Below are 12,895 nucleotides of genomic sequence, written 5' to 3'. Positions count from 1 at the left end.
AAGATTATGAAGATATGCTCCTGCTTTCTGCTAAGAGTTTTATAGTTTTAGCCTTTACACGTACGTCTGTGATGGGTTTTCAGTTAATTTTGTATGTGATGTGACCCCTTCCCTTTCTTTTAAGGACCTTTCTGGGAAATTGCCTACACCACTCAGCTTTTATTCACTGGCCAGGACTTAGTTACATGGCCATACCCATTGTCTGTATGAGGTTGGAGAATGTGTATTTCGGGCATCCTGTATCAACTTTTTAAAGAGTGTTGTAAGCCTACTCAGCCACAATCTTAGTCTGAGCAGGTCAATTCTATTGCTTCGTTTTTCTAATGAATTTGTTTGTCGGCTTTCACGAGGATTTAGCAGGCGAGTTTAGCGCGAACGGCCGCTGGCTCTCCCTCCCTCCCTCGGAGACCTACCCCAAGGAAAACGGTCCCGAGTGACTTGGCCAGCCTTTCCCCCGGCAAATGTGGGCTCTGGCGTTTTTCACTTTGGGAAACCGAACCCGCGCACTTCGCGGCTTCCCCGTTTTCCCGCGCGTTGCCCCCGGCCCGGGGCGCGCCCGCCGCCCCGCCCCTCTTCGCGCCGCGCCCTCTCGGCCCGGGAGCCGCCCTCCCCGCGGGGGCGGCCGGCCGGGCGATAACACCGAGAGCGTGCAGCCGTGCGCCATGGCAGTGTCCCCCGAAGGGATCCCGGCCCCGCCAGTCGAGACGCCGCCACCCCCGCCGGAAGCGCACACCTTGGAGCCCGGTTCGGTGAGCGCAAAGCGAGGGGCGCGAGGGGCGCGGAGGCTGAGCCGGGCGCAGAGCGGGCGCTGGGCCGGACGGGCCCCGGGCACCTTCCGGGCGTCTGGGCGTAAGCCTTCAGCCAGCCCCGGCAAGCCTCCAGGTTGTTGAACTGCCCCTGGTGGGGTTTGACAGTTGAGAGCCGAGAGGCTTGAGGGTGTTCGGGAGCCCCAAAGAGAACAGGATGGGAAACCGAGTCCTAGGCAAGCGAAGTAAGCTGCTGATTCCTCCACCTAGTGAGGCCAGGGCCAGTCTAGGGCTCTTGTCCACCGCACTCCAGGTCTTCCCCAGGCCCCCTGCACCCTGGGCAGGCAGGACGCTGAGTGGTGCGTGAGGAGGCTGCCTCCCTTCCCCAGTCTCCGGGCAGGTGCTGCGGGCAGCCACAGCGACCCTCTCAAAGCTGGCTTCCTCCAGGCACCGGGCTCTCCTTGAGGAGACTGCCTCTAGAGATGTCCTTCCTGGCAACCGGGCTCCCAAGTGAGGGTAGCGGGCAGGCGGGAACCTAGGGGCGCCCTCAGCCCCTCGCATCCCCCCTCCCCCCATCCCCTGGATGGGGCTGGGGTGCATGTCACTCAGGGTGGCTGTGTTGGAGAGGAGTTAGGACGTCTCAACTTTCCCGCCGAGTGCAAAAATCCACTGCCCGCCCTGTGCTCAACGCGTTCATTCTGTCTGTGGCTTCAATTCCCTATGCTGACTCAGTGCTTCCTCTCCCGGCACCTCGGAGCAAAAGATTGTGGCCTCCAAGAAAGCAAGCAAGATTAAGAGGCCCTCTGGGGGCTCTCACTTCCCAGGGAAATTTAGAAATTCAGGGTGAGATGAATGGCTAGAGGGGAAACATGGTCCATGAAATGCTAGCATTTCATTCTCATAACAACTCTATGAGGTGTATTATCCCCATTTCAAATGTGAGGAAATGAAGCTCAGCACACTGAGTACCTTGTCCTGGTCACACAGCTAGAAATGGCAGACAGGGTTTGCATTCAAATGTGTCGAATTTGTCTAAATCTGAAACTTGATCTCAGTTGACTGTGAAGGGCTTATGATTTAAGTAGGTAAAACTGTCTTCCTCAAGATTCCAAGATTGTATCATATACCTAGTTTCAGCTGGAATGTCTGTTTCAAGTGCCTTCTATGTATCAGAAACTTGATAGTTATGTTTAGTGGGAAACCAGGGTCCCATTATGGAGGGGGCAGGGTGGGGGGAGAGTTATCATGTTGGATTCTGCCCGTTGTTAAGCTTTCTGGAAGTTGAAATAGTGTTCACAAAAATATCAGAAAAGAAGCCCACATCCTGCCTCATGTGTGGGTAGGCAGAGTGCAGAGGACTGGATAAACCCTTATCTGGGAAGACCTTCCTTTCCTTCGGGGTGTCTGGCAAGATACAAAAATGGGTGAAACCACGGGCCTCTCCACTTCCCCTCCCATCCCCGGGCAAAAAATGAAAGAGAAGGATTCCCAGCGTCTTTGGAAGAAATAGCACTTTCCACAGTGTCTTCATGGCATTTATTCTTTTAACAAATATATATATTGTCTATATGCCCAGCATTGTTCTAGGTACTGGGGACATGGTGGTGAATCAAAGTTATATAGTTCATGCTCTCAGAGAGTTTATATGCTGGTGGGGAGAGGCAGGAAATGAATAAGAATATATCCTGTAGTTAGTACAACTGAGAGAGAGATTTGGGTGGTCAGGGAAGGCCTCTCTAAAGAGATGACATTTAGGCTTCAGCCTGAATGGCAAGGAGTCAGCTCTTGCAAAGACCGGGAGGAAGAGCCTTCCGGACAGAAGGGACAGGAAGTGCAAAGGCCCTGAGGCAGCAACAGAAAAGGTCATTTTGAGTAACAAGAAGGAGGAGGCTACCATGGTAGAGGAGAGCTACCTGAAGTGAGGTGGGAAAGGGAGTGGGGGCTGATTGGGTGGGCTCCTGTAGGCAATATGGGAAGGACTTGGAGTTTTATTCAGACTGTAATGGCAAGCTGTTAGAGAGTTTTAAGCAGAGATGAGACACAATCTGATTTATGTTATGAAAAGATCAGTTGGGCTGCTGGATGGAGAGTGGATAGTAGGGAACGAGAGTAGAAGCAGAGAAGCCACTTAGGAGGCTGTCACTGATAGATTAGGGGAATTGGGAAAGAGGAATCAGGGATGACTCCTAGGTTTGTGGTCTGAGCTGCTGAGCGGACATTGGGGCTATTTAATGCCATGGGGACGGGACGACAGGGTTAAGAGGTTAAGACAATGGGATGGAAATCAGGAGCTGTGTTTTGACCATGCTAAGCTGAAATGCCTGTTTGGCAACCATGTGGGGCTGTGAGTAGACAGTTTAATTTGAGTCTGGAGTTCACTGGGTAGCTTAGGGATATATATATATATATAGGGATACACACACACACACACACACATATTATTAGGGGTCATAAGCGTTACTTCATTTTAGTGGTGGGTTGGTAAACAGTCTCTCCAGAAAAGAAAAACTCTGATTTTTGCTGTTTACTGATTTCTGTGGTGTAAATACTCTCACCATGGCCAATTTCAGGCTGCCAGTAATCACTGGCTTGCAAAAGTCCCGAATATTTAACGATCAGCTCCCGGAGCCATTGCCTCATTTGCTCATCAAAACATCTGGCACATATATACAATGGAATATTACTCAGCCATAAAAAGAAACGAAATTGAGTTACTTGTAGTGAGGTGGCTGGACCTAGAGTCTGTCATACAGAGTGAAGTAAGTCAGAAAGAGAAAGACAAATACCATATGCTAACACATATATATGGAATCTAAGGGAAAAAAATGTCATGAAGGGCTTCCCTGGTGGCGCAGTGGTTGAGAGTCCGCCTGCCGATGCAGGGGACACAGGTTCGTGCCCTGGTCTGGGAAGATCCCACATGCCGCGGAGCGGCTGCGCCCGTGAGCCATGGCCGCTGAGCCTGCGCGTCCGGAGCCTGTGCTCCGCAACGGGAGAGGCCACAGCAGTGAGAGGCCCGCGTAACGCAAAAAAAAAAAAAAAAAAAAAAAAAAATGTCATGAAGAACCTAGGGGTAAGAAAGGAATAAAGATGCAGAGCTACTAGAGAATGGACTTGAGGATATGGGGAGGGGGAAGGGTAAGCTGTGACGAAGTGAAAGAGCGGCATGGACATATATACACTACCAAATGTAAGGTAGATAGCTAGTGGGAAGCAGCCACATAGCACAGGGAGATCAGCTCGGTGCTTTGTGACCACCTACAGGGGTGGGATACGGAGGGTGGGAGGGAGGGAGATGCAAGAGGGAGGGGATATGGGAACATATGTATATGTATAGCTGATTCACTTTGTTATAAAGCAGAAACTAACACACCATTGTAAAGCAATTATACTCCAATCAAGATGTAAAAAAAAAATCCCTTGAAGTTGGCAGGAATATCCATTTGACAGATGAGGCTTAGAGAGATAAAGTGATTTATTCAAAGTCCACACAGGAAGCTGGTGGCAAAGTTAGGGGCCTCCCGACCCCTAGTTCACTCTGGCTTGCTGACTTGGAGAATAAAACAGACTGCAGCAGGAAGCACTGTGGGGAAATATAAGGAAGAACTTCCCCCTGGAAATGCTTAGAGGTCATGGTTTAGGATTTTTTTTTTTTCCTTTTTCTGTCTCACTTCCTTTTAAGATGATTTGGGACAAATTAGGACTGAGAGGTTGCTGGAAAAGCCTTCAAGACATAGGGACCTCAGGATGCTTTTGGAAGTCAGGGGGCTGGAGGGAGCTGTTGGGTGTCTGTGGGGGCTTAGCTCCTGTGTCTCCCCCAGGACAGCGGAGCTGGTCGCCTCTCATTCTGTACGAAGGTGTGCTACGGCATTGGAGGGGTCCCCAACCAGGTGGCCTCCAGCGCCATAGCCTTTTACCTGCAAGTTTTCCTGCTCGATGTGGCACAGGTGAGTGTGGGCAGCAGCCTCGGGGGCCCCCTGCTTCCGTCTGCCTTGGTGTCTGGTCCTTTCACCCCACCTTTACTTCCACCCCCATCATGCTTGGTAGATGGTACTTCTGACCCGAGCCTGAGAAAAAAACAAATGCTCTTGCGGGCAGCCTCCTCAAGGATGTGTACTGCAGGCTGTTTGTAGTGGAAAAGTGGGAAGCAACATGAATGCCCCAAAATATAGAAGTAGTTGGAAAATAAGTTGGGCTTTATCCACATAATGGGCTACTGTGTAGTCACTCAAAAGAATGAGTTAGATCTATACCAGTTGACTCAGAAGGATTTCCATGATGCACTGTCAAGTGAGAAAAGTTAGTTTTAGAGAAGGGTATATAAAATGATCCTATTTTAGCAAAACAAATACATGCCCCATATATGTGGGTGCATGGGTATATGGATGTATATATGTCTGTACATGATTAAAGGATGAGCATGGGGAAAGTAAATTCCGGAAGGATATCCGCCAGAGTGTTGATGTTGGCTATAAGAGGGAATGGTGGAGGATAGAGGGTAAACAAAAAAGGACTTTTTAATAAGGTATCCATGATTTATTTATTTATCTTTCTGTGATTTTTTAAAATGACGCTGATACGATCCCATTTGTGTAAAATTATAAATTGCAGATGCACATAAGGAAACGCAGGACAGGATGATCAAAACACTCCTGGCAGTTGTCTCAGGATGGTGGGATTTCAGATGAGCTTTGCTCAATATTTTTCTGTACTGTTTGAATGTGTTTATAATGAGTGTATCATTTATGTAATCAGAAAAATCAATAAAACGTTTTCACTGTGAAACACAAGGTCTGCCTTTGACTGTCAGCTTCAGTGCACGCTTCTTGCACTGAGCCCTCAGGGGAGGATCTCTCAAGTCTTCTCCGAAAGTGACCGGGCATAAGTATAACAGGAATGTGCTAGGGAACAGCTATCACTCCCTCCCCCTTCTCTACTGGTGCACATATGCCCTCGGAGCTCTCTGGATTCCTGTCTTGGGGAAGAGACCAAAAAACCTTTGCCCTGTGGCTCTGGCCCCTGTCAGTTTCCCAGATCTTCCTCCTGATGGGCGGGCAGGCCTAGACACCCTCTCTGACTCTGCCGGGCCTTGGCTATCCCCTCCCTTGTCCCTTTCAGATCCCTGCTGCCCAGGTGTCACTTGTCCTGTTTGGAGGGAAGGTGTCTGGGGCAGTTGCCGACCCTTTGGCTGGGTTCTTCATCAACAGAAGCAGGAGGACAGGGTCTGGACGACTCATGCCCTGGTGAGCAGCCCCATGGTCCTCAGGATCCTGGCACCCACCCCTGGCTTGAGGTCACTGTGTTTGTCACATCTGCTGCTTAGTGGATGGTTAGAGGACAAGTCTGAACAGTAGGTGACAGGAGTGGATTGGGTCTGACTGAGTCATGCAGGTGTTCATAGACCTCTCCCTCACCTGGTGGCACGGAGCTGGACAAACCCTCCAAGAGTCGCAGGCCTGGCCCTGGGAGTCTAGGAGTGCAGCCAGGCTGAGCTGGGTGTCTTGGAAGGTCTCAAAGAGAAGATGTGACTTGCCTGTGGCCCCGGGAACAGGGAATGGCACCACCCAGCCACTAAGTGCCCCAGCCCCTACTCCTGGCTACCTCCTCACCCTCGGCCACCTCGCGCCCTCCATGGCTCCCACCCACCCTGAGAGCCCCAGCCCAGGGTTTCTCCAGGGGCCAAGAGCTTGAACCCAGAGGGGTGAGGTTGCTCCAGGCCCACCCTTTGCATCCTCTGTCCTGATGCCGCGGGGCGCTCCACCTGGGCTGTGCTTCCACAGGGTGCTGGGCTGCACGCCGTTCATTGCCTTGGCCTCCTTCTTCCTGTGGTTCCTGCCCCCCTTCACCAGCCTGCGCGGCCTCTGGTACACAGCCCTCTACTGCCTGTTCCAGGCCCTGGCCACGGTAAGCAGGTGGCCCCCTTCCTCGGCCTGGACTCCTGGAACCCCAGTGCTGGCTGGAGGCCCCTCTGAAGTGTGTGTGTGCTGGGGATAGGGGTCCAGGTCCCCGCTGCCCACCCGCTTACCAGGTGGCCAAAGACCATTAGCTTTTCGCGTGGGCTCCAGGCTGGGTGCCCCTCCTGTCCCTCAGCCCCTAACTCCGGGTTGAGGGGATCAGTGGGGACGTGCCAGCCTGGCGCAGGCCTGGCCTCAGGAAGCTGCTGGCCTGGGTTGGCAGTCTGGTGGCAGGCACCATCCTAAACTCTGCCCGGTGCCTCAGTTCTTCCAGGTGCCCTACACGGCACTGACCATGCTCTTGACCCCCAGCCCCAGGGAGCGGGACTCGGCCACCGTGTACCGTGAGTGCAGGCAGGCGTGGGGTGCGTGGGGTGGGATGGATCTGCCCCTGGCCCCACCAGCTGTCACCTTGCTCCACGCTGTGTCCCAGGGATGACCTTGGAGATGGCAGGGACGCTGATGGGAGCCACTGTCCATGGACTCATCGTGTCTGGTGCCCACGGGTCCCACAGGTGCAAGGAGACTGCGCTCCCAGGACAAGTGTCCATCTCCCCCAACGCGGTGAGTGCCCAGGCTACCCAGACCCACTGGGACCCCTGCTTCGGGTCACTTGTTTCTTCCAGGGCCGTTTCTCCCCCAGGTCTCTTCATGGTGGTTTGGGGGCTCAGCTCTGCACACCATGCCCTCTCGTTCCTTCCCTGCTCCTCTAGCTGAGCCCAGGCCCTCCGTCCTCCCTGCTAACTCTGCTTCTGCTGGGTGCCTTCTAAACATGGAGTCAGACAACAGATCAGCAGGCCATCTGGAGGGGAGGAGGCGGACCCCAGAGAAGGGATGGGGTGGGGAAGGGCCACAGGCAGGGACAGGGGAGAGAGACAGCAGAACGGTTTGGTGTCCTGGCAGAGCCCTGGGCAAAACCTGACCTATGACCAGTCCTACCCATCCCTGAACGGGTGACTGCCAACGCCAACCCCACCCCCAGTGTGAAAGGGCTAGTACCCCTTCGTGTCTCCTCAAAGCAGGTCCCTTTTCAGCAATTAGGGGACGTGCCTCTATTTATCCATCAAGTTCATCTTCTATCCACCCCCCAGCCCTTTCTCCTTAAGCAAATGACATCACTCACCTCCACCAACATTTGGGAATTAATGGTATGAGAATAATACCACCAACACCCATGGTTCACCACCCGTAAGGAAACATTACAATGAAGTCCTTGTGTACCCCCCCATCCCCAGACCCCTCGGTAGCCCGGCTACAGAATGTGCCTGAGCACAGTGCACAGTGAGGCTGTAGAGCCCCAGAGAGAGCGGGGAAGTCAGCTTCCCCTTCCCATGGCCCACTGCCCCGGTCTAGGGATTGCCTGAGTCAGGGTCGGGGAGAGACTCTGCCCAGTTGCCCTCAAACCCCATCATGGTGCTATGAGCCTGGGATCAGAGGGATTGCGACCTGCAGATTCACCCTCCCCTCTTCCATGCCTAGGCCCCACTGAGGCCTCTACAAGTGCCCTCCCCAAAGCTACTGGGTCACTGTCTGGGTGAGGGTGGAACAGAGGGTGGCAGTGGCCTTGGGTTGGAGAGCAGGAGCTGGGCAGGGCCTGGGATGCCAAGAAGTAGGGAGCAGGAGGCTGAGAACCCCTCCCGGGAGGCGGAGCCTCGTGTGAGCCAAGGCGAGAAGCATTCAGGTGCCTCTTGGTAGTTCCAGCTCTGTTGTTCCATCGACTTCACTTACAAAACACAAATTCATAGATAAAATCATCACGAATTTCAAGACAGCGGAGCATTAACTCCCAAGTGCAGTGCCTTCTGAATGTGGGACCCTGTGCAACTGTGCTGGATCCACACTGGTGAAGCCCTGCCCATCTCCCTCTTTCTCCCCCCACCAAAGGCAACCCCTGTCCTGAATTGGGTGGCTGTTACTCCCATGCATGCCTTGAATGTATTTTATTACATATGTGTCTTCCTCTGAATGCTAGGTAGCACCGTTCTGGTTTTGACATTTATCTGCGTCATCATGCATCACACTGTCTGCTCCTGGATCTGTCTCCCCACCCACTCCAAGCCCCTTATTGTGGATGCACAGGATCACTTATTCATCACCGTAACCACAGGGTCTAGCACGCAGAAATCAGCCCCAATGAACGTTTGCTTAAAAAAAAGAGGCGAAGGGGGTTTAGACCCATGGCTGCATGGATGCCCGCAGGAGGCAGAGGGCCAGCAGAAGGACCACTCTGGGCCCTTAGATCTGCCTGTCCTGCTGGGCTGGTGGGGCGGAGGGGCACCCCGCATCCTTGGGCTTGGGCTGAGGGTCCCTGTGCTCCCACTGGGACGTACTCCTGCCCGGCCCCTGGGTATCCTCACCTCCGTGGGTTGGAGACATCAGCCCCACTGAGGTCCTGTCCTGTCCCACAGACTCGTCTCTACTGCACGGCAGCCACTGTGGTTGCTGTGACGTACCCCGTGTGCAGTAGTTTGCTCTGCCTGGGGGTGAAGGAGCGACCGGGTAGGTGCGGGGTGCAGGCAGGGTGGGGGAAGCAGAAGCTGCGGCCGGGCTCCTCTTGGGCGTGGGTTTGGGTTTTGAACTCCACCAAGCCAAGATGTCCCCTTCCTGTGTTGCAGATGCCTCTGCCCGAGGCTCCGGCCAGGGCCTGAGCTTCCTGGCTGGGCTGCGGCTCACAGTCCGGCACCCGCCCTACCTGAAGCTGGTCATCTCCTTCCTGTTCATCTCGGCAGCCGTTCAGGTACCTCTGGCCAGGCTGATCCCCACTGGCTTGGCTCTGGCCATACTGACCCTGCGTAGGTTCAGGTGTCTCTCGTCCCCACTGCACCAGAGAGAAACCAGTGGCTGGCAAGCGCCTGGCGAGGCTGGTGCTGGGAGGAGAGAAACCTGCCTAGAGCTTGTGGGGCTGGGGAGGGTCAGGGCCCAGACACCAGGAAGCTGACGCTGTCTGGGGTGGTTCTCAGCTGTGCCGGGGAGGGGGACTAGGAATGGCATTTATACGTGTGTCAGGGATACGCGTCCTTCGTTGGGGAGGGGACTGCGTGATGGCGGCAGGAACCGGACGCTTGAGGTCCCAAAGGGGAGGCCAGACTTGAGACCCTGGCCTTGCCCTTGACGTCCACGTCTCTGCCATTTCCCATACACGCCCACTTCCTGTCGACCTGCTCAGGTGGAGCAGAACTACCTGGTCCTGTTCTGCGCTCACGCCTCCCGGCTCCATGACCACGTGCAGAGCCTGGTGATAACCATCCTGGTGAGGGGACCTGGGGCGGTAGAGGCAAGGGCGCTCGGGGGCCTGAGTTGGGGATGTGTGACCCTTGCCATGACACACGTGGCCGGACTTCCGGTGGTCAGTGTTCTGGACTCTGCTGTGGTCTTGGTCACCTGTATTTCAGCAGAGGGTGGAATTGGGGCCAGGGTCATAAAGTTCACAGCCACTGTTTCCAGCCAGGGGGCAAGGTCAACGTCGAGGGTCCCTCTTAAAAGTCAGGGCTTTGAGGGCCTGGCACAGGCACAGGCGCAGGTGGCGTGTCCTGGGCTGGGATGATTCTGTCCGCTCACAGGTCTCGGCAGTGCTGAGCACCCCGATGTGGGAGTGGGTTCTGCAGCGATTTGGGAAGAGGATGTCGGCCTTCGGGATCTTTGTGAGTGAGGCAGGAAGCAAGGCCTGGAGGGATATTGGGGGGCAGTGACCTTGGAGCCTGAGCCTCCTGGGGGCCGGCAGTGCTCAGTGCCTTGCAGGGGACCAGGCGCAGGGCTCATCAGTAGAGCGGTGGGTGTGTGCATCGAAGAGCAGTTGAGGGGGGGTGGTGCAGGTGGAGGGAGCAGCTAGTGTGTCTGTCTCCCTAGGGGATGGTGCCATTTGCAATCCTGCTGGCTGCTGTGCCCACAGCACCCGTGGCATACGTCGTGGCCTTTGTATCTGGCGTGAGCATTGCCGTGTCCTTGCTGCTACCCTGGTAGGCTGGGTGAAGGGAAATGGGAGTGGGAGCCTCACGTCCTTCCTACTGGGTATCCCTCCTTCACATCAACCTGCTGTCCCAGGCCTTGTGCACAGGCTGCGCTGGGGAGGGGCCCTCCCCGCCTTGCAGGAGATGGAGGCTGCCAGCGCCATCTGTGGAGCCCTCCCGAAAGAGCGCCAGGCGGCAGGAATGGTGGACAGTTGTGTGTTGGGGAAATATTGCCTGACTCTGTGGGCCGGTCCTGGGCAGCGGGGACGCAGGGGTGAATCTGCCTCACTCTCTGTCCCCAGAGAGCTCCTGGGCTGGTGGCTGTTGAGAGGATAAAAGGGATAATTCTGCAGCCCCCTCCCCCAGGTCCATGCTTCCAGATGTGGTGGATGAATTCCAGCTGCAGCACCAGCACGGCCCAGGGCTGGAGACCATCTTCTATTCATCCTATGTCTTCTTCACCAAGCTTTCAGGTGCAGGCGCCCTGGGCATCTCCACTCTCAGCCTGGAGTGAGTCACAGAGCTGGGCTGTACCAGAGGCACAAAAGACTAGCGGCGTGGGAAGCAGAGGGCAGAGTCCCCCACCTTAGCCAGCCAGGGGTCACCCGTGAGTCTGGAGGGTGTGTGGGAACCTCCACCCTAGCTTTCTCTGTGCAAATGACTGGAAGGGGCCCTTCTTGGTGGCTGTACCCCTTCTGAAGCCTCTGCTTCCCACATTCTCAGCTTTCTCTGAACTCCCTGGTCTCTTCGTTCCCTCACACTCCGTCCCCCATAGTTAGGCTGATGTGGCCAGGAAACTATCCAAGTTTCAGGATAGCGTGGTGGTTGGGCATTTGGGACCCCTCCGTCAGGAAGCCAGGCTCTGAGCTGGATGCATTGGATGGTGTTTCCCCAGCTTTGCGGGGTATGAGCCAGGAGCCTGCAAGCAGGCGGAACAGGTAGTGGTGACCCTCAAAGTCCTCATCGCTGCCATGCCCACCTGCTTGATCCTCATCGGTCTGTGCATCTTGCTGGTCGGCCGCACTCCAAAGGTGCCACGTCGGAACAGCTCCCGCTCCCTTGGGAGGTAGGCACCTCTCGCACACGGGTATACACAGGAGGGCTGCCAACGCCCGGGAGGCATGCAGATGTGCACGGCTCTCATTTGGTCACCTCCACCTGATGTCCCACAAGCATGGCAGTCAGTCTAAATGGGCCGCAAACCGAATTTATCTTCTTCCCCAATCGCTGCTCCTGCTGTGCCCCGGTCCCGGTGGATGGCACCACCCTCCAGCCCGGGAGCCGTCTCCCGCTCTCCCCGCCGCAGGCTGCACCGAGCAGCTCTCTCTGACCTTGTTCTTCCCCCTGCGAACCACCACCGATCCCACTGCCCGAGGGTGATCTGCTCACTGTCTGGCTTTCGCAGTGGACTGGGGGGACCTTGAAAGCTGGGTCTGTTTTCTTCATTTTTGCGTCCCAAGAGCTCAGCCCAGAGCCTGAGGCCAAGCAGGCGCTGCAGTATCAACACGTCTGGTCCAGCAGACGTTCACGAGCCTTGTCCACGTTTTTGCCGATGCTCATGCGTTTACAAACACGAGTCCATGTAGATACAGAGGACCACACACGATAGGCAGGAAGTGGCTTTGTCATGGGTCCCTCACTGCTTGCTGTGGACGGCCTGGGACTCCAGCCCATCTTACTGAGCTCATGCGCTACACTCGGGGAATAACAGGTGGATGGGGAACTGCTTGGTGGGACTCGGGAGAACAGGGTTTTAGCTTCATTCACGGGGTTGAGAAGGGGAGGAGCTGCTAGAGAGACAAGGAGCAGCCACTGATACTTCCACGGGGCACCACCCACCTCCTCCTTCCCTTTGGCTTCTTCCCTTTCCGACAGGAGGACCAGCTACAGCCTCGCTTGAACTTGAGACTCGTGTGAGCTGGAGCGGCAGGAGCAGCGTCTTCTGGACTCCAAGTCCCCCTTTCTTCTCAGCCCTTCGGCACCCCTGCTTCACAGTTTACACACGACCTGTCTTTTCCCCTGGGATATGGCGTCTTCGGTGACTCTCCTGAAGGGAGTGGCCTGGGCTCCAGGACCCCCACCTGTCATGTCTTGCCTGTTGACTGCAGGACATCTCAGATAGGCCTGTGCCCCTGACTACCCAGCTCCAGGCAACCTGTGACCTGGAAAGCATACCAGCAGCAACTATTCCTGGAAAAAGGAAGCCCCTAACAGCCTGGTCTGCAGACTTCCTGTGGGAGCACCAGGC

At 55.3% G+C, this 12,895-nt stretch overlaps 1 protein-coding gene across 1 annotated transcript; it reads left to right on the top strand.

The window, feature by feature from the left end:
* Positions 1-558: 558 nt before the first annotated feature.
* MFSD2B (MFSD2 lysolipid transporter B, sphingolipid) lies at positions 559-12,547 on the top strand (the record flags this gene model as incomplete). The annotated part of the gene is made up of 14 exons (XM_079721517.1): positions 559-749; positions 4,568-4,693; positions 5,865-5,989; positions 6,527-6,650; positions 6,966-7,044; positions 7,134-7,264; positions 9,109-9,199; positions 9,316-9,437; positions 9,867-9,950; positions 10,261-10,341; positions 10,547-10,656; positions 11,014-11,157; positions 11,543-11,713; positions 12,523-12,547. The coding sequence occupies exons 1-14, from the start codon at positions 663-665 to the stop codon at positions 12,545-12,547; spliced, it is 1,500 nt and encodes a 499-aa protein (XP_079577643.1). The 5' UTR covers positions 559-662.
* Positions 12,548-12,895: the final 348 nt, after the last annotated feature.

The sequence above is a fragment of the Hyperoodon ampullatus genome, assembly GCF_949752795.1.
Source record: "Hyperoodon ampullatus genome assembly, chromosome: 15".
In the NCBI taxonomy this organism is placed as follows: domain Eukaryota; kingdom Metazoa; phylum Chordata; class Mammalia; order Artiodactyla; family Ziphiidae; genus Hyperoodon; species Hyperoodon ampullatus.
The sequence above is the reverse complement of the archived record's forward strand: the minus strand, read 5'-3'. Positions and strand labels throughout refer to the sequence as shown.